Source organism: Temnothorax nylanderi, unplaced genomic scaffold, assembly GCF_030848795.1.
Source record: "Temnothorax nylanderi isolate EJ_2023f unplaced genomic scaffold, tnyl_v1.0 TNYL_tig0020_pilon, whole genome shotgun sequence".
NCBI lineage: Eukaryota > Metazoa > Arthropoda > Insecta > Hymenoptera > Formicidae > Temnothorax > Temnothorax nylanderi.
Genome location: NW_027249082.1, coordinates 382,543 through 407,969, shown reverse-complemented (window position 1 = coordinate 407,969; position 25,427 = coordinate 382,543). Strand labels below are relative to the sequence as shown.

Here is a 25,427-nt window from a genome sequence, read left to right as displayed (position 1 = left end):
AATAAGAAAGAAGATTTAATGACTGAAGATAATAAGTTAAAATATTTAACTATGGTATACGAGAAATATATGAAATATCTTTATTATTACACTTTTGGATAGCAAAAGCATCAACAAAGCAACTGCATCAGAGAATTTTATTGATAATTACTTACAATATTTATACTTAATTGAATATGTCTATGTTATAATTAGAGTGTTAATTATTGTGACGATACAATTGTTACAATAATTACAGTATAATAATAAAAATGCAAGAAAGATATATATTTCTTGTTACAAATCTAATATGTTATAGATATATATTATAGAAATTATAGAGATTTTGTTTTTATTATCCGCATGTATTAAATTTTTAATAGATTTAAAAAATGTTTTAAAAATCTTTTTTAATCTTTATGAAATATATACAAATGTAGAAACATGTGAATTTAATTAACATAACAATTTATAACGGTAAAATATAATATAAGTTCTTAATCGTTAAAAAATATTTAAACTCGGAGAAATTTATAACAAATAAATAATTATTTTAAATCGTTTCCATTTGTTATATATTCTATAATATATATTGTATATATATGACATCATAATCAAAGATCACACAGTATATGATTAACAAATAGTAACTACTAACTATATAACATACAAATTCAGTATTTTTATAGTGAATTAAGACAATTTTATATATAATACAGGTATAATATATGGGATTACAAACTATTCAATGTTGATAAGTTCAATTTTCAATGCATAGAAAAATCTTGTAGTATTAGTTAAAATTCCATTATTTCTAGTAAACAAAGAAAATACTATTCATATAGGTATGTCTACAGTATTAAAATTTTAATTTTATCGTGGATATCAATATCCATAATAATCTCTCACTGGCACTGGTGTCGGTGTCCATTTTGCAAAACTTGACTTGTTTATCAAGTCAATAGTAAGATTTTGCGGTAAACTTTCAAAATATTTAACATTCAGATGTGCTAATGGATTTTCCGGTAGATATATTTCTATTAATGACAACGTATTTGTAAGCGACAAAGACTCTAGTGAAGTAAATTGATTATCGCTCAAATCCAAATATTCTAAAGATACGAGAGATTCTGCCCATCCTTCTGGCAGAAAACTTAACTTATTCCTCGACAGATCTAATTCCCATAGGACAGAAAGATTAGCGAATGCTTCAACATCGATCTCATTAATTTGATTCTCTCCTAACACCAATGTCGTCAATTTCGGCATTTGCATGAAGACATTTGACATTAATTTTGTTATATTATTGTTATTAATATACAAAGAAGTAATTCCTATTTCATTTGAGATTTGCGGAACATTCTCAAGTTCGTTTTGGCTTAAATCGAGCTGCTTCAAGTATTGCAAATTTGCAAATGTGTCCGGATGTAAAGATCTTATGTTATTTACGGACAAATTCAGGTAAACTAATTTGTTGTTATCTTGAAAAGCGGTCGATTCGATGCTCCTAATGTTATTTGTGGAAATGGAAAGATAGAGTAGATCCTTCAGACCAGCCATCGATAGGGTCGGTCTAAACCAATTGCTAATGTAATTGAAATTATTGTTATCCAAGTTCAATGCTAACAATTTGTCCGCTATGTTCCACTCGAAGGATTCAAGTTTATTGTTATGCAGATCAAGAAAGTATAAACTATTCGGCAGCAATTTTAAGAAATTGGTCTCTTGTATGTTGTTTTCGGAAAGATCCAGGATCTCTAACTTGGGAAATGGGATTTTTTGTGTAATTGTCGAAACCGTTGTATTAGCAAAAAGGGCTTCAGAAAATGGGGTTTCCGGAGAAAAATGTAGATCGGAGAAAGAATTTTTACGAAGAGACAAAATTTTTAAGTTGGGATATTCGCCGAAAATCTGAACTATATAATTATTATATGAACTATACATGGCTGCATTCACTGCATTGTTCATAACGAGAACCTGTAACGTATAATGACCTCCAAAACTAAAGAAATTTGACACGTGTAATCTATTATAAGAAAGAAACAAGTGTGTTAAATTTGGAAGTTTGTTGAAAGCACCTCTTTCAATGTTCTCAATATGATTTGCCTCAAGATTGAGACAAGTAATTATAGGACTGCTGATAAAATCCTCGTTGATATTAGAGATTGTTGTGTTAAAGTCCAAAGAATTTACTTCATTTTCACACGAAAGTAGAAATAACTTGTCTACGAGATTTGGAATAACGGCATCGCTGGCTATAATTGATTTGATGTTTTGTATTGATGTAGACTGTATTAGTGTGGAGCAGCAAATGAACATAATAGTGACGCCAAACTTCATGATGGCCAATTTCTGTAAATATAGTAGAAAACGTCTGTTTCAGAATTGTAATAAAAAAATAACTTGTGATTTAAATGTAATAGTTATAATAAATTAAATTAACACTCACTAAAAATAGTTTTTTTCTCATGTAAAATGTACATAAAATTTATAATTCACTGTAAAATTTCTTTTAAAATATCAAATATGTGGCATACCATTTTTAGAATACTTTCTTCAAAAGATGCAAACTTTTGCGAAGTTATTTTTGGTGTACCTTCCGCAAGGACTCTATTTTGAATACTGGAACGAACAATTATGCTGTAAAGTTAGTGTATAACTCAACTCAGAAATAGAAATTGATACATAATTTTGCTGACCTTAGGTTGAGATACTGGAAATACGATAATAACGCTTTGCATTGCATATATGGAAGTATCTGATTTCTTTTGAGTAAAGTTATGCAGTGTATCACATAGACGAACAAATAAAATTAAAATTATGATTAATGACCGTAGCAAGTTTTAAGTGAGACGATGAATAATTTAATCAAATATGTATATAATCCGTAAAACAATTTTTTTTTCACTTTTTCTTTAAAACTTATTATTTTATATGCATTACGCGTTATACAAAGAAAATCATTCTCAGATAATTAATAATATATGCGGTGATAAAATATTGAAGTGTGCAAAAATGCATCGATAAATTAAATTGAAACCAATATTTTTGAAAAATACTAAGATTGAAAAAGAAATTCAAATAAAAATTGAGATGTTTAAAATAATATACAAAAATAATAAATTTTGGTACAATGCAATTTTTAATGGTTCACAACGAGGATCATTTTCGTTGTTTTTAATAAAAATATTAAATATTTCCAACACAAAATTTGCAGCTGTGTTGAGAACAAGATATACATTTTACATATCCAAATATCTCTTTTTAATTGAATGAGAAATTGAATATAATTAATTATTTGTTATATAATTTTTCAAATAGACAAAAAAAATGCAAAATGGACACAGTTCAAATGAATTATATCTTTTTCATGTTGATAGATTTGATGCGCTTATATAATTGAGTTGCATATAAAACAAAATATATATATTATACAATTAACAAATTTATTCGTTAGCAGCTTTTTAAAATTCTTCGTCATAATTCGTAAGAAGAGACGCTAGTTACAATTATTAGCCGAAAGTAGTTATGAAATAAGTTTATAAAATTATACAAGAAACTATTTGAACGCAGAAAATAATAATAATTAGAAAGTAAGAGGACTAATTACCGATGTTAAAGATGTTGCCGGGCCTGTCTTGGTCTGAACGATTTATCCACGAACAATTTAAGGATATGTTGACTAAATTATAAATTCAATTAGCTCTCGTCTTTTTCAAGGATGACGACTCTTCTCTGGCACGGACTCGATTGAAATCCCACTTCTTTCTCTTTGGCTGTGTTCGGAGAGCGCGCTATCTGCGCTAATGTGTCGAATCATTCTATCCTTATTTTAATCTAATGAATAATGAAGATAAAATGACACAATAGTGCTGATAGAGCGCTCCCGGAAACCAGCCTTCGGTTTTCCCCTCTTTGATTCTCTCCTCCTCTCACGCTTTCTATCTTTATCTATCCTTCCAAGCTCCTAATTCATTACACGCTATTATTAACTATTCAATCTCTAAAATTGTATCAATGTATTAAGGTAATCAAATCAAAATTTCTTTTATTTTTATTAAAAAATAAATATTACTTGCGCAATATATTTGTAGGATATCTAATATCTGATGAATGTGTGAGCTCAATTTTAAATTGCTAGGAAAGGCTCTCTTCGAGCTGGCGTTTCGTCTGGATGTTTATATTATTGCTATTTCTGATATCTCTTTATCCCTTATCAAGAGGAAGAGGAAAAAAAAAGATAAATGGAGAAAGAGGTATGGTTAGAAGCATATCGTTTGAGAGAAGTGTGGCGTGATGGTCCTTATCGCTGATGAAAGAGAACATTAGTATAACGAGATACATTATTAGTAATAAAATGTTGTTTTACTTTAAAATCTTTAAATATATGTAATTTAGAAATAGACAATGTGTGTTTCTAGTTAAAATTTAAATGATGATTTACGCAACATGCAATTATAAATCAGAAATTACTGGACACATGTATTGCATTGGCCAAATAATTTTTATTTAAGATAACAATATGAGAACATAAAATGGTAAAAGGTAACTTCACTTTTAGTAGAAACAATCTGCTGCAATTTATTCAGAAATATATATTATATATATATATATATATATATATATTATAAATAAAAGATAAAAAAGTTTAATTTTGACATTTACAATATCACAAGGATTAACAATATCAAATATCTTTAATTTATTTAAATCTGCCAAATTTACTGTTGAATCTGCTTTTTATATTTTGCAAATTTTTAGACAGTCAGATTGTAATAACATCTAGTTTTAGAATATCTTTATCCTTTGACTTAATGCGGCAAAACTCGCATGTAAACAGTTTTCGATTATAGATACTGCTAATGGAATGCAGAAATGGCACATAGACCCATGCTTATTTTCGACTATACCGCCACGCACTTTTTATAGTTTCGTTCTAGTTTCTTTACACTTTGTTGAAAGCCGCGATGTCGACGCTTTGCACGTAATCCTCGAGTTCTTGAATCTGTTCTGTCAACCAATCTACCGACACTTTGTCGTCTTCCACGACGCACGAAATCTGTAGCTTGTGAATTCCAAAAGCGAGCGGCACAAGTTTAGCTATAAAAGAAGGATAGACCTTAAACTATAGAGTTCGTACGTAATATTAATGACCGAAAAATATTATGGAAACTTACAAGCACCCCAAAGAAGACCGTCAGTCTCGATCTTCCGCACCGCCTTTTCCATTTCTTTCATGTCCGTCTCGTCGTCCCACGGTTTCACATCCAAGATGATACTTGATTTAGCTATCAAGACTGGTTCTGTAAGGTACATGTCGATTAATAATGATAGATAATATATTATGGATAATTGAGTTGCGTTACATACTTTTAGACTTCTTTGCAGCATATGCAGCAAGTCGTTCTTCCCTAATCTTGGCAGCCTCTGTATCCTCTCCCTATCAAATCAAATGTAGCAAGATGTTTCGTAAGCGATAGTTATAAAAACAGACGGATTTCATAATTCGCGAAAGAACACTATTATATACTGGATTTATATGAATGTGAAAAAAGTGCTAATATTGGATGAAACAGTATTATGGGAATATCTGGTGTATGTTAAAAAAACAAATGTCACAATTTTACATAAATATAAATTCGCATATCTTAACATTTATGTTAATTTAAGAATATCAGTGTGTGGTGTTTAGTTACTTCTGTGTCATACGAAATTAAACTTAAACATTCGCCTTAGACAAAGAGACCAATTAATACCATTTCTACTGTCTTTGCTCACTTGCCTCTGAATCGGAACCAAACAGATCAATATCGTCATCGTCATCATCTTTTTCTTTGCTCTGCTTCTGCTCATACTCTGGTTCCTCAGGTTTCGCAGGACAAATTGCTATGTAAGGTACGCGTGCCTCGAGGCTTTCCAAACGTTCTTCCAAAGTTTCAACAGTTTTCACACGATTCACCAATTTTTCAACAGTACTCTTCAGGTCCTGAATGACTATTGAAAAAGATTTTCAAGTCTTGATACATATTCGTTCGATTATGCTTGACTATTAATCTATAAAACTGTGTATCGATACAATAGCGGGAAATTATTGCAGTTTGATATGATTTCTTTTGCGTTATCTTACCTGATATATATTTTTGACTAACATATTTTTATATTTACATAATGTTTTAAAAAAATAATCAAAAAAGTGTATAAGAGCAATAGCTAAGACTCTTAATTGTGTATTGTCAGATACATTTAATTCGTGCTAAAATTATTTTAGGTGCGACATATAACTACATAATTCATGGAATAAAATAAATTATTGATAATTAGTTTTATTTGCTGGCATGTGATATGTGATTTGAAACTATATGCACTATATACAATATATCTTAGCATCTATATGATCAGATATATTATATCTATAATATATCTAGTACATCTTATAAAATTATTTAATTAATAGAATTATAAACGAAAGAAATAACAAATGTAATAAATTATTAAATGTATTAAATTATTACCTGAATTTTTCATTACTTATGGCTGATAGTTTTCATATAGAATTTTTTGACATAGAGAACTAATATTTGCATGTATCATAATACTTGTAATAATTATAATAATTGATAATATATAATATACGTACTATTTCGTAGATCCTGATTTTCTTTTTCAAGTTTGACGACACGAGGTGTAACATCTTGATTTGTATGGGCAAGTGCTGCAAGATCATCCATCTGAAAAATATTATTTAATGTTCTAAAAATTATACTTCTTACTTTAGTACTGAGATAATTAGTTAGACAAAACACAATATAAAATAAATTTGATTGTTGGTCTTATTCAGATCCATGAAAATTCTAACATTCAATAAAGTATGTTTTTATAATTAATACATGAATGTATTAGTAATATTAATAATTTATTGTCAATAGTACGTCAATATACGACAGACATTTTTATGAGAATAACTAATGATATTTAATAGTTATTTTACAAATGTAAAATCCTTTTTCATTTAATATTCATTTTTTTATATTCGCAACATTAGTTTTATATTCTAAAATGCCTAAGAAGCGATGAAAGGCGATGCGAGAATAGACTTAAATAATAACGTTATATTAGTAAGCAGATTGTGTGAAAATTATGTTATAAAGAGCGAGCTAAGAGAGTGCAGTACTCACACACTGTAAAGACTGTTTAATATGCTGCCGAGCCTTCGCAACCTCATTGGCCAAACTTCCAGCAGCGGACAAGATTGGGCAAGTGGACTGTTGAGCTCCCTGCATCCACCGAGATTAAAAGTAAGCTCACACCCAAATTGATTATTCAAAACGACTACATGCCATATCTCCACTAAAGTTTACTTTGCATTAATAACATTAACAAAATCAAATATTAATTGAAGATCAGAATATAGATATATGTATACAACAGAATATTAAAATGTTTCTTGGTTCTCTAAAGATTTCTCTCTTTCTTTTTAATAAAAATAACATAATTTCTAATAACGGTATTGATACAAGTAAGCATTACTCTTTTGTAGTAAAAATATTAATTAGTCGTTATTAATTTCATCAAAAGAAGACATATATTTTTATTTTTATGGAAAATATAAATAAAAGCTACAATTATAAATATATTAAAACTATTATCGAATACCTATTTTTAGATATTTAATAAACAAACACACATGTGTGGAGATAGACATTACACATATTATAGCGGAAGTATTAAGAAGTGGAACAATACTATATTTTTTTTAATATAAAAATGCGGCAATGCGGGCAATGTACCACAAAAATCAACAGTATTTACAAATTAAAGTAAGTACGTCTTTATTAGCATATGTTTTTATAGAGAAAGAAATGCGGGGAAACTTACTGAATTATTAACTATGAATAAACATGCAATTAAAAACTCATAGAATACACAAATACAAAAAAGAAAACAGAAAATTATCTCAAGCATTTCTATTTTTTTTAGCGATGTTAGTACTATTAAGCAAGCTGTTTAAGAGTTGGCAACGTTAGAAAACTCAAAAGCATCTTTAAATAAAAAAAAGTAAAATTTGTAATTTTATTCTATTGACAAAAGTGCTAGAATGATATAGTTTATGATACATGCATATACCATGCATATTTATAGCAAGCAAAGAAATACATATGCATATTGTTACAGTAAAGCTGTCAGTACAAGACGAAAGTAAAATGGAACAAAGAAACAGATGCCATTCTTTTAATTGCAAAACGTAACAGACGCGCTTTTCTACGACAGTATAATGAAATAAACTTAACGTAAAGTCAAACTAAAAATACAATTCGTCTATATCGCGTCGAGATACAGAGATACTGAACAGTAACCCACAGATTGCATTGAAGCATATACCTGATCGGGCAATTGTTCTTTATTCCTCGCGAATGGCACTGCAGTTTCTTTATTTCCCCCGACATCGTTTCCTCCACTTCCCCTATTTTTATTTTTCGTATCTTCCTTATTCCTTTTCTCTTTAGCCTCTTTCGCGTTATACTTTTTAGATTTCTCGTTCAGAGAAGCATTCTCCTTCTCCTTCGCGTTATCCCTCGCGCTAACGAATTTCTCGCTTGTCTTTGCATTTTCTTTATTCTGCATGTTGCACACGTCCGCGGCATCTTTATTGACTTTTGCGTTTCTTCCTTGGCATTTGGAATGTTTCATATTCGATTCATTCGACTCATGAGCTAGCTTGTTGTCTTTAGACTTTTCAGCCTTCGATTTCAATGCATTAGTATTGATTAGATCTTGGCACTTGTCAGGTATAGAATTGTCAGACTTAAGCGTGCAGCCTCCCGCAATCTTACGAGACACCACCTTGAAACATGTTCCAAGCTATGCAAGTATAGATCAACGTCTTCCAAATAACGCAAGAAGCAAAAACAAAATCATTTCTTTTGTGCAACTGATACATACAACTGCTACTCGACATATATTATAATTAAACACGTTCATGTAATCATGTAGTGTTTAAATGTGTTGAAATATAAGCATTAGATGTATAATTGCTTGAATTATCGAGAGATATGAAAGAAACGTGACTTACGATGTTAAAAGACCACAATACTATTTTATTAGTTTATTTTAAAAAATACAGAAATAAGTTTGAGATAAGCTGAGAAAAAATTTTACATTTCTCACTGTACAAAATTTCTACCGACACCTTGTGAAGTATGAAGAGAGAAAGAGAGCAAAGGTAATTTTGTTATCACCAGATATTCCCGCGTATGTGTGTTAGAAATGTTAGTAAGTTATACAGTAACACAAACATGATGCATACACAAACATAGGAAAATGACAAACGCGCACTAGCTATGGATGCTATGATTAGGACTAGTAATAATCCACTTGATGAATTATGAATGTACTTTCTCAAAGGAAAGACTTTAAAAAACAAAACTTGATGTTATATACTTAATATTCATGATTATTGAAGGTAAATGATTTACCCAATGATCTATTTGTTTAAACATTTTTACTCTATCCCATTCCCTGCCGACAATTCTCTTTATTTATTGAGCTGTGGATGATCGCAGCAATAACAACAATTCCTTACCTTGTTCATTTTCTCATAATACTGCCGTTCTGCTCTGTCGTAGGTTGGCTTATCGAACCATACCTTTTCTTTAGTTAGCGCAATGCTTGCCATTGTAGGAGTTGTCATCTCTTTTTCGGTACTTTACTTTTATGAAGCAAAAATGCTATGAATTTCTGCAAACAAGATAAGAGAAGCAAGATATAAAAAAAAAGTTCAATTTGCATGTGGTAGTAAATATGGTTCTTCAAGTTACTCCTCTCATACCGCGTTCAAGACTCAGTTTAAGAATAAGGATATCATTAATTAGTATAACATCCATTATATTTTATTGTATAAAAATACAAACTTTTATATCTAATATAATATAACAGTAACGTATCTGTTAACGGCGCGTAATTATAAGCTTAATACAATTAGAGAATCAAAATTAGCAAAAATTGAGAACAAATTATCTATTAATTTAAGAGAGAATTATCATCATTATTATTAGATACCTAGCGGTTTACCTTTAACTTCGCGCTTAAGAATTTAACATGTATTTTTAATAATTTTTAACTGCATCGCCCTTTTCTTTTTTAATTTTACTTTTAATTTCACGTAGCAAATCAAATACTGTGTACTTTACATCTTCTGGACATACACAAGGATATATATCCTCTGGTTCAAAGTATCGTATAAATTCCTCAAGTTCGTGACAAGAAGCATGTGTGGAGTAACACACATTATACGTCCTGTCCCTAGTACAATCCCATTCTCCAACAACACTCCTATCCTTGCCCCTCCATTTCATTACTGACGGTACAACAATTAATATATCCTTCTCGAGGATATCGGTACGACATTTCAAACCGTTCAGGTTTAGAACGTCTAGTTTCCTCATACATGCATGTATACGCGTAGCGAATGGATTATTCGTAATGTGACGTTCCACGTCCGGGATACGACAATAGCTCTCATATACGTAATCCATAACGTGAATAGGTAAGTTTAAAGATTTTGACAGACCCATGTAGAGAAACTCAGAACCAAATGTAGCAGAACATTCCAGAATAACGACATTCCTTGGGCTTTTATCTAGCCATTCCTTCACAACTTTATGCATCACATTCATACTGTCTATTCTTGTCGGGAGAAAGGTAAAATCGCGATCCAAAAATGTTGTGTCTAAGTACATCTTGGCAAGCTTCTTTGGATAGCTATTATTGAAAACTCTGCGATGCAGCGGTTTTAGTTTTCCGTAATCTCTTGGATTGATTCTAAAATCTCCAGTATATAATATTAATTTATCCATTTTTTCAAAAAGAAACATCACAGAGCCGGGACAATGTCCAGCAGAAATACATGTTACACGAAGAACAGTCTTTTCATCGTCACCTACGCTTTTATACTCAATTTCAAATTCTTTTTTGATATCAATGTCCTTTACGCAGGACATGTATTCTGTATTATTATAATTATTATACTTAGTTTCTAAGAATACTTTACTGATAGGACTACAATAAAGGTACTTTTTATGCTCTCTTAAATGTTCAAAAAATGCATAGTTCAAGCCTTGCATATGATCAGTGTGACAATGGCTAAGAAAATACGCAGAGGATTTCAAGTTTTCTCCATCAAAACGATCCACCGAGATGCCTGGTATCTCCTCGATAAGCCCAAGGAACGTTGACATTCTGATGCATAAAATGTTCCTGTAATGAAGAATCCAGATATCAATCAAGCTGACAGAAGCATGTTTAATGCGTAATAGGTAATCACGGCATGGAGTGACAAACCACATTAAGAATAAATAAATCATTTAATTGAAAGCTGCTGAGGATTTGTGTTTAGTAAATCTTTTTTAAAACACTTAATTAACATTTAGTTCGCATAAACAAAGATGTTCTGAATGACACAACGGATAAAAATCTGATTATATTTGCGAACACAATTGTGCCTACCAACTCTATCTAAGCAAATATATCCTTTGTGTTATCAAAAGTTATTAAATATCACACAAATATCATAATTTTGTAAAATATTTAAGATTTAGTTGAAATTAAATAATGTATGATGTATATATTACATAAATTATCTTTGGCTAATAAGAAATGGTCAAAATTTGACATCAAATTATGCTGTAGTTATCGAGAACCAAGGTCGTAACAACCAATTCGACCTCGATAAAATGCTCTTCCCATCTTTTGCCAACCGAAGCTTGGAGCAAAAAACCAGATTAAATAGATGTTATAAAGTTACACCCAATTATAAAATATTTAAATATATAGATGTTATGTATGTTAATTAATATCTAATCTAATATATATGTAAGATTAGATACATTAATATCTAAAATATAAGATACACATATTTTAGATTAGATATTTGAAGGTTAAGGGTGCTTCGTTCACCCTGATACCTACTTCACAAAATCTGAAATAATTGTATAAAAGAATGTTTGAATTTCTATTCTACATTCGTTAATACAACCAGGTTACCGAATCGTCTACCGAATGCGGAGATCTTGAAAAATCGCCGAGTTAGATGCTTGCACGTACATACATACACGTTCACTCGTCTTCAATTGAAATAGCTGATGGATATTATTGTAAGACTCGACGGACCGATCTTCCCTCGAAATTTCATTGAGATATATACGTGCAGCGTATCTCACCCCGATCTACCATCAGTATCGATCGGCGAGTTCGCACGCATTCGCAAATTTTTCGGAATGATTCAGCCAGATGGTACGTAAGCGAGAATCGAGGGAGAATCGGTTCCGCGTAATTATTCTGTCAAAGATATACCTCGAGCCGCGTCCAAATACCAAAATTGGCTCAATAATCGTTCCAAAATCGTGGCCAAAATTGCAGTACGTGCCGGAGGAAACGTGCAAAGGTACGAGGATAGTGAGGATACCAGATACCAGACAATACGACTTTCCTGCTCTTTTCTCTCCTCCTTCCACCACCACGTGCAGCAATTTCTCTATTGGATACCAAGAGCGTTCTGAAACTCACCGGGAAAGATTCACGGCTTATAATAGTGGCTTATATTTCTACGTGCTTCTACCATGGGAGGAGCCATGTTCCTTCTCGCATCTCGGACCTTCTGATTGGTCAAAGAAAATGACTACTGCGCATTCTTGGACTTGCTACACGTCTTCTTACTTCTTACATCATGATCGGAGCATTCGGAGGGAGCGTCCGGCAGTCGAAGTGAATACTGGTCTGGCCATATTGTCCTCGGAATAGAGGCAGGAGCCAAATAAACAAAGAAGAAGAAGAGAAGTGAATACTGGTGAATACTTTGAAAGTGTCGTACGAGAGTTAATCGTTTTTCTGCCGTTCCTGACGTTTAACGTATTACATAATTGACAAAATAAGATAAGTGTTATATGAGATACGAGGATGCCTCCAAAATGTAAATTTCAAGAAGGTATGGCCTTTTGTTTCTCTCTGTAGAATTTTCCTTCGTATCTTTGATTATAGGCGTGATTGAGCTAATTGTGGCTTATTTTTAGGAGAGAAGGTTCTGTGCTTTCACGGGCCATTAATCTACGAAGCCAAGTGTTTGAAGTCGTCTATTACCAAGGAGAAACAAGTCAAATATTTCATTCACTATGCTGGCTGGAATAAGAAGTAAGATTTTGCATACGTGTAGTATCGTGTGCGTCAGCTATACTAGGATTTATTTATACAAAGCAGTATTATCTCTATAGATTGAGAATAAGCATTTGTATCACCGTTAACAAGTATAATAATCTGTAAGAGTTAAAGATATTTTGGATAAAAACAACATGAGAGACCTTGTTCTCCTATTCATATTTTTGTGTAGAATTTTAGTTCAAATAGATTTATATATTTAGCTCGTTGAGCTAATATACATCAAACTGTATTTTTGTAAAAAAAAATAGCTGGGATGAATGGGTTCCCGAGAGCAGAGTGCTCAAATACAATGAGGCTAATGTACAGAAACAAAGGGAAGTCCAAAGAGCGCACTCGAATCAGCAATCTGCTCAAAAGAACAAAAAGGGAAATACAACGACTAAGACACAGGGGCGAAGGAGCGAAGGAGGTAGAGAGAAAGATGCGGACAGCAGGTCGAGCACTCCTGTCGCTGACAAAAGTATGAGTCGATTTAGCAAGAGTTCAAGTAGCACGGTAACTCCTTCGTCTTCTCACGAGTCCGTGTCTGAGCCCCCACGTAAAAAACGAAGGTTTGTTACACAATGTCTAATGTCTCCGTACAATTGTATATTAGAATCTACTGTAAGAAACACTTTTGTGAATCTTTCTATTTTTTTTTTAGTCGGCTAGAGCCGTCCGGCGAGACCGAAGAATATCTGACGAAAATAGAGGTTAAGATTAAGTTGCCTGAAGAATTAAAGCTGGTGCTGATAGACGAATCCGAAATAATACTGAAGCATCACAAATTACCCGCGTTACCCGTACAAAATACGGTTGACAAAATTTTAGACGATTACGTGGAGGCAAAATCATCCGGGAAATCCAACGACATTAGGTATAACGCAATTGAGAATCCATAATTTTCTCGTTATGCTGTTACAAGTCACAATTTGCAAATATATATATGTGCAATTTAACCTTGTTTTAGAGAAAGCACATTAGAAATAACAAGGGGTATTCGGGAATATTTTAATATGACATTGGGCCTTCAACTACTGTATAAGTGGGAACGGCCGCAATTTATACAGATAATGAATGACCATCCGGAAACGTTGCCAAGTCAGTTGTACGGAGCGTTCCATCTTCTCAGGCTATTCGGTAAAAGTGTGCTCTTCGCAAAATTGCCATTTTCAAAAACGACGTATTATTCAAGACGACAATTTTAATCTTGCAGTGCGACTTGGCGGCATGCTGTCTTACACGCCTTTAGACGAGAAGAGTATACAGCTATTGCTGTCGCATTTTCACGATTTCCTGCAATATTTGCAGAAGAATAATGCCGAGCTCTTCAATCTTCAGCAAGACTACACAGATCCATCACCGGATTATCATCGGAAGTACGGTTAAATCACGAGTAATTATTCCGCAAGTTTTTTTGTACTTGAACAAATGTATTATTTCTATACAGAATAATCGTTCGATCTCACATGGGCAGCGACGCTATTTTAATTCATTTATCACGCAGCTATCATATAACCACATCATTTTAAATAGATTGACATAATAATTCAACTATAATTTCTTTATAATACCGCAAATAAATTATCGAAACAAAGACGGCGATAATCAAGAAATTATTTACGACGAATGTGTTCAAATACATAACGATTTTAGGGGTCTATTCTGTAAATGCTCACGACGTATCGTTACGTGTTTGGTACAGCTTTTTTTATGGTATATCTGCCTGCGCAAAGCACGTAATAACGTTTACAGAATAGGCCCCTTAGTTTAGATATTTAGATACCAGCCTGATAAATAGATCTCGAGACTCAATTAAATATAAAACATTAATTGTTTATCAAATATTTATTATATATTATATTGTAAAAAAAACATAATTAGAATGAAATGTTCTCCGATATATTCTCTGAAGAATTTGAAAGATTGAAAGTTGTATTGTATGGCCAATCCGCCTACTCGACAGTTTCAAATAACCAGCACTCGTCCGACAGAAACGACCAATCAGCGCGCGGCACACGTAGTTGTCCCTATAGGATGCCATTAAACGTCGGTCGGCCATCTTGCAAGGCGCCGTGGCGCGCCGAGCGCGATCGAGTCACTCGCCGACGTTCGACGTGGAAGGACGGTGCCCGTCGTTCGCCGTTCCTGCCGTTGGTTCCCGGGCAGAAAACCCGCAGTCGATAACGGCACGCGCACGTATTAGGACGCGCCGGGGCCGGGGTTGCGTCTCGCGTCGCGGCGGTGCAAATGCGCGCGCCAGGCGAGTACGAGCCAGTCCGCGAACATCGGGCCAGTCAGTCAGTGGCAGGAAAAAATGGCGGATGTCGACTTGAATATCGATAACCTGATACAGAGATTGCTGGAAGGTATGTGATTTGCGATCGGAGCGGCCGACGCGCGAGAGACGCCCCGTACGACGCTCCGGCCGGCGCACGTACCCCGTCGTCGCCGCGCGTGTCGTCGCGTCCCCGCGTCTCGCGCGCGCGAACGCGCGCCGCGCCGTCCGCGCGCGGCCGACGGGAAATAAAATTCATCGCCACCGCGGCGTAGCCGGGCTCCTCGGACGCGACGCTACCTACACGGTGCGACGCGATGCGACGCGACGCAATGCGACGCAACGCGACGCGCGAGTCGAATCGAGCGCTCCAACTTCGCGCGATTGCGAACGCGTCCGCGCGCGTCATTTTGCATATTCGCTCGTCTCTCGTTCTCGCTCGGCTCGGTCTCTCGCGGTCCCGTCGCGTCGTCGTGCGTCCCGGCCCGGGTCCGGATCCGCGTCGCGGACCCCCTCCTCTCTTTCTGTCTCTCTCTCTCTCTCTCTCTCTCTCTCTCTCTCTCTCTCTCTTTCCCTCGCGTATCGCGCGGGAGCCGTGACGCGGTGTTTCGACCGCGCGCGTCCTTCCTCGGCGATCGGATTAAAAGCCGCGGGGAAGATATCGATCTTGCCCCGCCGGACCGTCGCGCGGTCATCGCCGTCGTCGCGATGCGTAAACCGAGTGAGAAAGTTCACTGGGACCGTTCGTCGTCCCTCTCTTTTCCTCCTTCCTGATCTTTCGATCTCTCGCTTCTCGGTTTCTTTCGTTCCCGAGTTCGCTACGTCTATTTTTCCATCTCTCTTTTTCCCTCTCGCCTTTCCTCTCTCTCTTTCTCCGTTCCTCTCTTTCTATCTCGCCGTCTTGGTCGCAATAGTCGCGTTCGTTTTCTCACTCTACGAGTACACCTCCACCTCTATCTCTGTCGCGACTTAAAGAGCCCTCTCCCCCGCCTCCGCGCAAACTGCCGCCGCATTAACCCACCCCCCTTCCCTCCCCCCCGCCCGTCCCCTGCGCCGCTGACCACCGCGCGATCACGATCTTTTTACTCCCTTGTTCTCTTCAGCCGCAGAAAACGAAACAAATCTCTCTCTTTTTGTTTGTTTCTCTCTCTCATGCTCACGCGAATGCGGGAACCCCCTTGTGCGGTAAAGTATACCACACGCAGAAAGACCAGGTTCAGAAGAAAGCCAAGCTAAAAGATATTTTCTCGTCGGACTTTGTCGGTACGCAGCTACTACACAACAATAACCATCGCCACCACCACCATCACTACCATCACCTCATCATCATCATCATCACCACCACCACCAACATCACCACTACCGTCACAGCAACAACAGGAAACGACAAACTCCCCCACGTAGAATTATTCTGCGTTCGTTTGGTCGAACTTCCTTGACTTTTGTATCCCGTTATCGTATTCCGCGGCCCGGCATGTAAACACGCGTTTACTTGGCGTCGCGTTTCTTATCTCTAAACGTGGCTCCAGATAGGACAATTGCGTACTGTTAAGCGCGAGATAAGAGTAAGGAAATTGAAGCTTATAGCGCCGAAGGCGTCGTCTTTGTCTTTCATCTATATTCATTTCCGTCTTCTATTTATATGACTTATTTTTAACGGCGTTTGTGGTTTGTGCCGGCTTGAGTCAGCTGGAATCCGTAGCTGTAAAATGATAAATGGCAAAAGCAGTTATGTGCAGAGAAGTTGAGGAAAAAGTAATGCACCCGGTATAATGTCTCGAGCAACTCAAAAATACATTAATTTAATTTCGTAATAACCGTACAATTTGCTGATATATAAAGTAAAGCTAAAGTAAATATAAGCTGGTTTATAATATCAATTATAACATATGTATGATATTTGGTTTTGCTACGTGAAAAGGTCACGCTGATATGTAATTTGATAAATGGTAGTTGATCCATATCTATTTTTCCTCTCTCTCCCTATCTCGGATCATTCGATACCGAAAGCAGAGTCAGGCGGAATCGACTCGAGTCACCGACACACGGTGACACAAATTAAATGGAAAGCAGAGTTGACTCTAGGGCAGCCCACTTGTCGCGAGTGAAAAGCAATTTATATTCCCGTTTAGGCGTCGCGTTTAAAGCTGAAATAATATTAAAGCTCTTCGTAGAAACGGCGCTCGCGTAGCGTACTAAAAGTTTTATCGTTGCGACATAAAGAGGATGATATGAGGATGGATGGCACCAAGTGACATCAAGTGACATTCAGGTAGCCACGTTTAGCGTTGAACCCGCGCGCTGCGAATTACGGGCCGTTGCCTCTCGTTGTCGCGTGCTCGCTCCGCTCGCCGTTAACTCCTTTTTCCTCTTCTTTTTTTTTTATTTTTTGTTTTTTGTTTTTTTTTATCTCCCTATTGAAGGAGAACTGACCCCGCACGCGTAAATGTGATCCTCCGCTTGCTCTCCTCGGTCGTCGATCCTATTGAACCTCCCTTAGACCTGAAGACACGACAGCTACACTCGTTTTACTCAAATTCAAATATCTATCATCTTATTTGGAATATAAGTATCCATTCACACAAACGCTTCTTGAACCACTCGAAGTTATTTCTGGATCTGTCGATGCACTTAGCCTATCGTTTAAGATTTATCACTTTCTCCCCCTTCGCACTCGTAGCCTTCTCGTTTGAAATGCTTTATCTACGTGAAAAATGGAGCAGCATTGATTGATTGGAGATGTTAGCTTAAGTGTTAGAGCACGCTTGGTATAATAAATGTATTTGTGCGATTAACGTAATCTGTAGCAAAGTGCATGCGCTTCAATTATTACTTCCTTCCCGCATTCGAATATAATATACCCCCATCTCCCTCTCTTCTGCCCCTGCAAAAATGCAAAATCTTAAAGTTATAAAACGTTTAGAAATCGTAATTTGGAATTTTCGTTGTACGTACAGATGCAGGTTAGCTCAAATAATCTTTCTGATCGTAAAGGATATCTTATCTACGTAATTTATCATTATCTATAGAATGCACGCCAATTGTTTTACGATATAAAGCCGATTATCGTTTAGATTAACATTTAATTTAACGTCTAGTTATATCAGTTAGTTTTAATGTATTGAGTATTGAATTAATGCATTTGCGATTGGTAAACATTGGGGATACGTATATAAAATAATCAATACTACTTTAATAACTTAAAAATTTAATGGCTATATCATATTTAACATATTTATTATGAAATGTATTGTTTATTATTATATATGTGAGACAAGGAAGCAATTTTAATTACGTTGCATTGTATGTACATTTGATGGCATTCACAGTTCGAAATTAGCTATTATTAATTAGCCTCGGGGAATTCCAGAGCTTTCATTAATATCAACTCCACTCATGAGACTTCGGTGTCCAACGTGACAACAAATTATTTTTAACTACTTCAGGGACGAATTATTTTAAATTCTTAGTCTTTCATGGTGAAGTTCATCTTAGGCGCATGCGTAATTTTTATAAAAGTGATACTGCTAACGTGGGAACTTTATCAGTTTTGTGATTTTTTATTTATAAGTTTTTAAATTCTGGACTTGTCACACATTGAAATGTGCAGGTACAGTTAATGCTGAAAATTTACTGTAATAAGTACATTCACGCCGCATGTCCCTGAAGCGCTATAAAGTTCGCGCTCCAGAGTCATCGTTTACGAGACCTTACAATTATTTTTAACCTCTTCAGGGACAAGTTATTTCTGATTTATCATATACATTCTCCATATATTTTCTCTACTTTGTAGGCAATTTATTGATATAAATATTATTGAAATTTTTCATTGAAAAGAAAGTTGAAGAAGCTACAGAGAATCTTCCAATTAAGTTTTAACAGATTCGTTTTAAAAATGAACATCGTTATATATAAATATCTCTCGAGCTTTCCCTTGCAATTAAATTTCATACATAGAATCCGTAAATTATTAGCACGAACCAACGTACGCGACGGGATGTTCATGCGCCACTAAGTGGTCCCTAGATTTCTGAAGAAATCCGTTTTTATTCCGGTTTATTTTAAGCGTTTATTTTAAGCATCCGATGACTCCGCGGTACAAAGTGACATTTCCAGCGTTTCGCCTGGAATATACCCGCCATGTAACAGCAAAGTGACAATAGCTTCTCTCCCGGGTAATGGAATCTCTGCATCTTCGCTCTATAGTCGCCGTGACCTTGCTAATATGCAGTTTTCCGATAGCCAGTATCAGACTAGTTCAGCCGCACCGTGAATTCCCTTTTATGCCTATAAATAACGATCCGACGACACATCCATAGCGTCATAAAGAGAGATGATCTGCACTGGATGTCGGGTAAATCATCTGTTCCCTTTGCCTTCGCCGCTTATTAACGCTTTGAATGTCGAGTGACGTCACCTAAAGATATTCGGTACCTTTATGAAATATTAAGACTAAATGCGCTGGTGAATTTATCTAACGAATATACACGGGTTATAATTCAATTTTTTTTGTTACCAAACTGAATTATTTTTGCCGCATTTTGGATATAAAAGTTTACATCTTTAATGATGCGTTTATAAGTGAGAGATATTTGAATTTGGATCTCTATCTAAATCTGTGTCGATTGCATTTTCTCTTAATTGCAACGAATCACCGCTTTAAGTTATAATTGTACAGACGATGAATTGTGTAAAAATACAATTGTGTTATACGGTCGCAGAGACAGTGAATAGATCTATTCACTGATGCATTTACTCTAAATGGCATTGCGATCGCGCGAAACTCTAGGCTAGGATAGAAATTAGGATATCGTGGGAAGTTGAATCATCCAGAGCGTTACAGATCCAGTTAGGATACAGAATCCATAGTTGAGTGGTATTTTAGGTTTCCGTTATGTTGAATCGTGTAAACCCGTGTCGAAAATAACTCTCTTTCTCTCCCTTTCTTTCTCTCTCTCTCTCATCAAGAGAGAGAGAGTGAGCCTCGCACTCTCCCGAGACATTATATCCATTATCCAACGAGCTTATCAGTAATTTCACGCCTTTGACGCTATTATGATCGATGCGATACCACCGTAGACCACGCCGGAAGTACCGTGATTGTACCCATGTGCTCGAGAATAGGCAAAGATGATCTGGCCTCACCGTAATCTGTAATCGTGTATCATCCCTGTTTATTGAGACGGCTAATACCGGCAGAAACTTATCTAATCATCTTCCATGCCCCCAAAGTAGAGTTATGCTCGGTGTACCTGTAAGAAGGAGTACCACGGCCATCCCTCATTAGTGCGGCGGACAGAAACGAGGAATCGCCTCGTTAAGCGTTCATTATCGATTCGACGGCACCGGCTGTAACGAGAACGTCGATACAGCCGGCCGTGTTTTTCTATTGTTCCTCTACACGACGCGAATCGAAGAATTGCATAACCGTGCGTAACACGGCTTACGGTGAGTCGAAGGCAACGTATACTCGAAGGCAACGAGTCTCAATAGAGACTCACGGGGTAAATTGACGGGATAATGATGTATTATTGGCGTATCACGCTCGAGTAATTCCAGAAGCAATACGCGCATAACGGTATAAGTAATGCGGTATAAGTATGGCGCTAATTATACGTGACAATGGCATTATTGATTTTTTTCCCTAGAGATAGACCGCCTGTTCTTACGTTAAAGATAGATTCTTAACTCGACGTAAAAGCCTTTGAGGAAAGATTGAAAGTCAGCTGTAAAATTGTATCGACGGATAAATGTAACGAATTTGCCGTGCTTTTATTTATTTCACTATTGTTTTTTCTGAACGAATACGTGTAACGGAAACTGATTTCGCCGCACTAATGAAGGATCGTTGCGATCTCGAGTAAAATTACGCGATTAACCGCAAACATTTCTGGGCATACAGTCAGAGGATGTCGACCGGGCAAGACTGTTATCATGACGGAGGCCGAGGTGCGTGGCCTCTGTCTGAAGTCGCGGGAGATTTTCCTGCAGCAACCGATCCTGCTGGAGTTGGAGGCGCCGCTTAAGATCTGCGGCGACATACACGGCCAATACACCGATCTGCTGCGGCTCTTCGAGTACGGCGGCTTTCCGCCCGAAGCGAACTACCTGTTCCTGGGCGACTACGTTGACCGAGGGAAGCAGTCGTTGGAGACGATATGCCTCCTATTGGCATATAAAATCAAGTATCCGGAGAACTTCTTCCTGCTACGCGGCAATCACGAGTGCGCCAGCATAAACAGGATATATGGCTTTTACGACGAGTGTAAGCGACGGTATAACATCAAGCTCTGGAAGACCTTCACGGACTGCTTTAACTGCTTGCCGATCGCCGCGATCATCGACGAGAAAATCTTCTGTTGCCATGGCGGGCTCAGTCCTGACTTGCAGGTGATTAGCGGAGAAACGAGAAATTCTCATAGAAAAAGAAACCTTGGATTGCAGTATATTCATACTTCGTCTTTTTTAGGGAATGGAGCAAATCAGAAGAATCATGCGTCCAACCGATGTACCTGATACCGGTCTCCTCTGTGATCTCTTATGGTCTGATCCTGATAAAGACGTTCAGGTGAGATGCTTTTACGTAAAGCGAGCTTTAACGCACTGATTAATTTAGATATAGATTAATACAGGAAGGACTGCTCTAACCGCATTATCGACGATAATGTTTCAGGGTTGGGGCGAAAACGATAGAGGAGTCTCGTTCACATTCGGTCCAGACGTCGTATCGAAGTTCCTGAATCGTCACGATATGGATCTCATATGCAGGGCACATCAAGTGGTTGAAGATGGCTATGAGTTCTTCGCCAAGCGACAACTCGTCACACTTTTCTCCGCGCCAAACTACTGCGGGGAATTCGATAATGCCGGTGGAATGATGAGCGTTGACGAAACGTTGATGTGCAGTTTCCAGGTGATTAGCGAGAGAGTTTTCCTTTTTTGTTCGTCGTTAAAAGCGTTTATGCAACATTCCAAGTTTATCGCGCCGTGTCTGGCATCTTTTTGCAGATTTTGAAACCGTCAGAGAAGAAAGCGAAATACCAATATGGAGGAATGAACACGGGTCAAACAGGTAGACCATCTACACCACAAAGGAATCCAGCGAAAAAGAAATGACAACCTTCAACCGAACCTGCACAGCAACAAACGCGATTATCCTTAATGGAGGCTATCATGCTAGGTAAATCTGCTTTATGCTTGTCAAAGCTTACTTAATCACATTAGCTGACCACTTATGTGCATTATTACGAGTCTATTTCCCACGATTATCAGTTAAACAGAAAAAGAGAAAACAGAAAAAAAAATGAAAGGAGAGCGGAAGGAAGTGACATGTAAGACGTTACTCGATGTATTTAAGTTCGCGCAATGATTCGCCGATGATTTAGATGTAATATTTAGCACGCGACGTTTCCAACACATGTACATGCACTCCGGGACGGACACGATTTAAGTGGACGTGATTTACGGGGCAAAAATATGTTATATGGATTCATTTACTCGGACACACATGGGCTTGTGAAAATTTATAATGCTTTATAGCCGACGCGTTTGTCGAAGACAATCGAGATGCCTCGGATGCCTATGTATCTGATCTAGCCTTTGATTTTCATGTGTTTCAGCTCGAAGACGTCGAGATACAGAATTAACCTAATCTGATAAACTTAAACCTTAAAAAAGAATATGTAAGATTTACCTCTCCCTCAATCGGATTCTAATGAGATAAGAGATATAAACAATTCGCGGTGAATCAAGTTTCGATTATCATCGTACTTGACGAAGGATCGCTCTCAGAATTTCGCGGCAATTATATCTTGCGTCAAACGAAATAATCCTTCGCAAAGCTAGCGTTCTTTAAAAAGCATTTCGTCATTCTCATTTGTATTTATTGCTTCCACTGTTGATGTTGAGTGTAATTATGAGACTCGCTGTTATTATTAATATTATTTTTATTTTTAATAGTATATTTATCATTGCTTTAGCAGCTAATTTAAATGTCATCGTTTCATGAGAGATGCTGCGCGTGTATATAGATAGATAGATATATATATATATACATATATATTTTTTTTTGACCATTAAATTTTTTTTCTTAAACCATTACCCATTACGAATTTAATTATGTCGTCATGTGCAGTATTCCGAGCGTGGTAGTGACTGCACGTTCCAGAGATATGTCGTAGACGAATTAGGTTGTTTATTCTCGGGCGATGAATCCGGAGAGAAACACAAAGAGCTAGTATTTTTAAGGTAAATGCTAATGATTTCGCCTTTATTCGAAGGATACTAGAAGGAGGGGGGGGGGATCGTAAAGAAGAAAAAAAAACGAGGATATGTCGCATTGTATATACAGGGGAAAACATGTTTGGATGCAGAATCTCGGCTTTTTACGTTCACGATGAAAACGAACGCGAGTGCATTGTTATTTGATTTATCGCATATTGTAAAGATTATTTTGAATCGCACGAACTTCAGTACTGATTTTACAGACGGATCTTCGTGTTTGGATTTCATAAGTTGAAATTTTTTATCAAATTATATATGTTTATGCTTATATGTCTTAGACGTAAGTTATATTCACGTGCTAGGATAAAGCTCAGAAATTTTTGAACAGGAAAACATACGATGGCAAATTGCATTTAAGCGTTCGGTGCATTTATTTAAATTGTATGATATGTTTACTTAGCTTTTCGTTCTTTTCGTTTTTATTTTTATTGATTATTCAAGTGTGCCCCGTAATGCTGATGGATTCGTCGCTGTAGAAATCGCTGGGATAATACGATTGTTTTACTTTTAACCGCATTAATATTTCCTCGCTGCGCTTTTATAAGCGGCATTGTATTACTTGCGATTGTCCACGCAGCAGAAATCTGCCTGAAAGATGCGTTTCGACCAAAATTGCAGAATATTATTATATCCTATACATGCAGGAATTTTAGGAATTACTCATGTACAAAGAAGGCTGCTGTCCTCTACGGAAGTAGCGACTGATTAAATATAATATATGAAATTGTATTAATAGCGAAGATATCTTTCCCTAATACTACACAGTTGTGTTTTTCAAGAAATTTAATATTTAATATTGGCATAAATATTCATGAATACAACCAATAAATGTATACGAAATTAACGAGGCATCGATAAAGCGCATTTCTCGACAATTAAATGCAGACTAGCGATTAATGAGGTGTCGTGCGAACTATTATAATTGAGGAGACGATCCGGAAACACACGAAGATCGTACATCAAAACTGAAAACTCACCCCGAAGCAGAGATCAATCAAAGTGAGCCTTTTCGTGCTAGCGACGCCACGATTGGTTCTCACATTCTTATGCTATGTTTTACTCAATGGTTACACATTATTTAATTGTTATTTAACATTATCAGATAGCGTTTGACAAAGTTATTTATTGTTCGTACGAGAGAGATGCAGTGTGCAAATTTGTTATGTCTTAGAATTGGAGCCGACGAAACGGAAGGTGTCCTTCTCACCTCTTCCCTCCCTGCGTTTCTCTCCCAATCTCCCCCAAAAAAGAAACGCAAGATTAATTATTGTCAAAGGAGCGGTTGTGATCCCTTGATATGTGCGTTCTTTTTGTCCGAGATTCATATATTATATACAGATATTATATTTGTAAAGGGTTGACCGGTCGCGATTCGACGATACTTTATATTAAATAAATAATTAAATGAAAGGCGTACTCGTGAGAGGAGTTAGCGACTATTGTGGGTTGTTACATCGTTCGAATCGCCGATGACGGAACACGCTATGCAATGGCATCCTAGAGATGTAAAACTTTCAGATAATAAACATGCATATTGTTGTACAAACCTCTTTTTCAGCTTGTTATTATTTCCTGGTGCTGTAACAACCTTAATAAGAAGATATGGTAAGATAAATCTATTACGCAACAAGTTGATTTTTAATTATGCTGATTATATATAATTATAATATAATATACATATTTTTCTTGATACCAAAGG

General features: G+C 36.2%; 5 protein-coding genes across 11 annotated transcripts; 2 read left to right on the top strand and 3 right to left on the bottom strand.

Annotated features, from left to right (window-relative positions):
• Nucleotides 1-641: 641 nt before the first annotated feature.
• On the bottom strand, nt 642-4,129 carry LOC139769104 (uncharacterized). 3 transcript variants are annotated; one of them, XM_071699877.1, is made up of 5 exons: nt 4,055-4,129; nt 3,590-3,946; nt 2,679-2,744; nt 2,517-2,601; nt 642-2,331 (listed from the first exon to the last, which is right to left on the bottom strand). In XM_071699877.1, exons 3-5 carry the CDS (start codon nt 2,723-2,725, stop codon nt 865-867), a joined length of 1,599 nt encoding a protein of 532 aa, XP_071555978.1. In that variant the 5' UTR covers nt 2,726-2,744; nt 3,590-3,946; nt 4,055-4,129; the 3' UTR covers nt 642-864. The 3 variants fall into 3 exon arrangements, with proteins under 3 accessions (XP_071555978.1, XP_071555979.1, XP_071555980.1); XM_071699878.1 differs by lacking the exons at nt 2,679-2,744; nt 4,055-4,129 and having other exon boundaries at nt 3,590-3,964; XM_071699879.1 differs by lacking the exons at nt 2,517-2,601; nt 2,679-2,744; nt 4,055-4,129 and having other exon boundaries at nt 3,590-3,991.
• A 335-nt stretch (nt 4,130-4,464) lies between these two features.
• Eef1delta (elongation factor 1-delta) lies at nt 4,465-12,486 on the bottom strand. Of its 2 annotated transcripts, none has more exons than XM_071699882.1 (9): nt 12,328-12,486; nt 9,560-9,714; nt 8,359-8,838; nt 7,155-7,253; nt 6,617-6,707; nt 5,758-5,973; nt 5,350-5,415; nt 5,157-5,282; nt 4,465-5,079 (listed from the first exon to the last, which is right to left on the bottom strand). In XM_071699882.1, the coding sequence occupies exons 2-9, from the start codon at nt 9,665-9,667 to the stop codon at nt 4,925-4,927; spliced, it is 1,341 nt and encodes a 446-aa protein (XP_071555983.1). In that variant the 5' UTR covers nt 9,668-9,714; nt 12,328-12,486; the 3' UTR covers nt 4,465-4,924. The 2 variants fall into 2 exon arrangements, with proteins under 2 accessions (XP_071555983.1, XP_071555984.1); XM_071699883.1 differs by having other exon boundaries at nt 8,359-8,820.
• Snm1 (DNA cross-link repair protein snm1) lies at nt 9,845-12,314 on the bottom strand. The gene is made up of 2 exons (XM_071699884.1): nt 12,079-12,314; nt 9,845-11,232 (listed from the first exon to the last, which is right to left on the bottom strand). Coding segments are annotated over exons 1-2 (1,152 nt in total). The 5' UTR covers nt 12,081-12,314; the 3' UTR covers nt 9,845-10,082.
• A 119-nt stretch (nt 12,487-12,605) lies between the features above and the next one.
• Nucleotides 12,606-14,764, top strand: Mrg15 (MORF-related gene 15). Of its 2 annotated transcripts, XM_071699888.1 has the most exons (7): nt 12,606-12,750; nt 12,823-12,958; nt 13,044-13,161; nt 13,437-13,739; nt 13,832-14,044; nt 14,138-14,307; nt 14,384-14,764. In XM_071699888.1, the coding sequence occupies exons 2-7, from the start codon at nt 12,931-12,933 to the stop codon at nt 14,554-14,556; spliced, it is 1,005 nt and encodes a 334-aa protein (XP_071555989.1). In that variant the 5' UTR covers nt 12,606-12,750; nt 12,823-12,930; the 3' UTR covers nt 14,557-14,764. The 2 variants fall into 2 exon arrangements, with proteins under 2 accessions (XP_071555989.1, XP_071555988.1); XM_071699887.1 differs by lacking the exon at nt 12,606-12,750 and having other exon boundaries at nt 12,777-12,958.
• Nucleotides 14,765-15,244: 480 nt separating this feature from the next.
• Nucleotides 15,245-25,274, top strand: LOC139769108 (serine/threonine-protein phosphatase PP1-beta catalytic subunit). Of its 3 annotated transcripts, XR_011717484.1 has the most exons (7): nt 15,245-15,536; nt 16,637-16,708; nt 21,348-21,835; nt 21,915-22,013; nt 22,119-22,358; nt 22,454-22,625; nt 23,065-25,274. XR_011717484.1 is itself a non-coding variant. In XM_071699885.1 (6 exons), the coding sequence occupies exons 1-6, from the start codon at nt 15,485-15,487 to the stop codon at nt 22,559-22,561; spliced, it is 1,059 nt and encodes a 352-aa protein (XP_071555986.1). In that variant the 5' UTR covers nt 15,245-15,484; the 3' UTR covers nt 22,562-25,274. The 3 variants fall into 3 exon arrangements, 2 of the variants coding, with proteins under 2 accessions (XP_071555986.1, XP_071555987.1); XM_071699885.1 differs by having other exon boundaries at nt 22,454-25,274; XM_071699886.1 differs by lacking the exon at nt 16,637-16,708 and having other exon boundaries at nt 15,247-15,536; nt 22,454-25,274.
• The last annotated feature ends 153 nt before the right edge of the window (nt 25,275-25,427 follow it).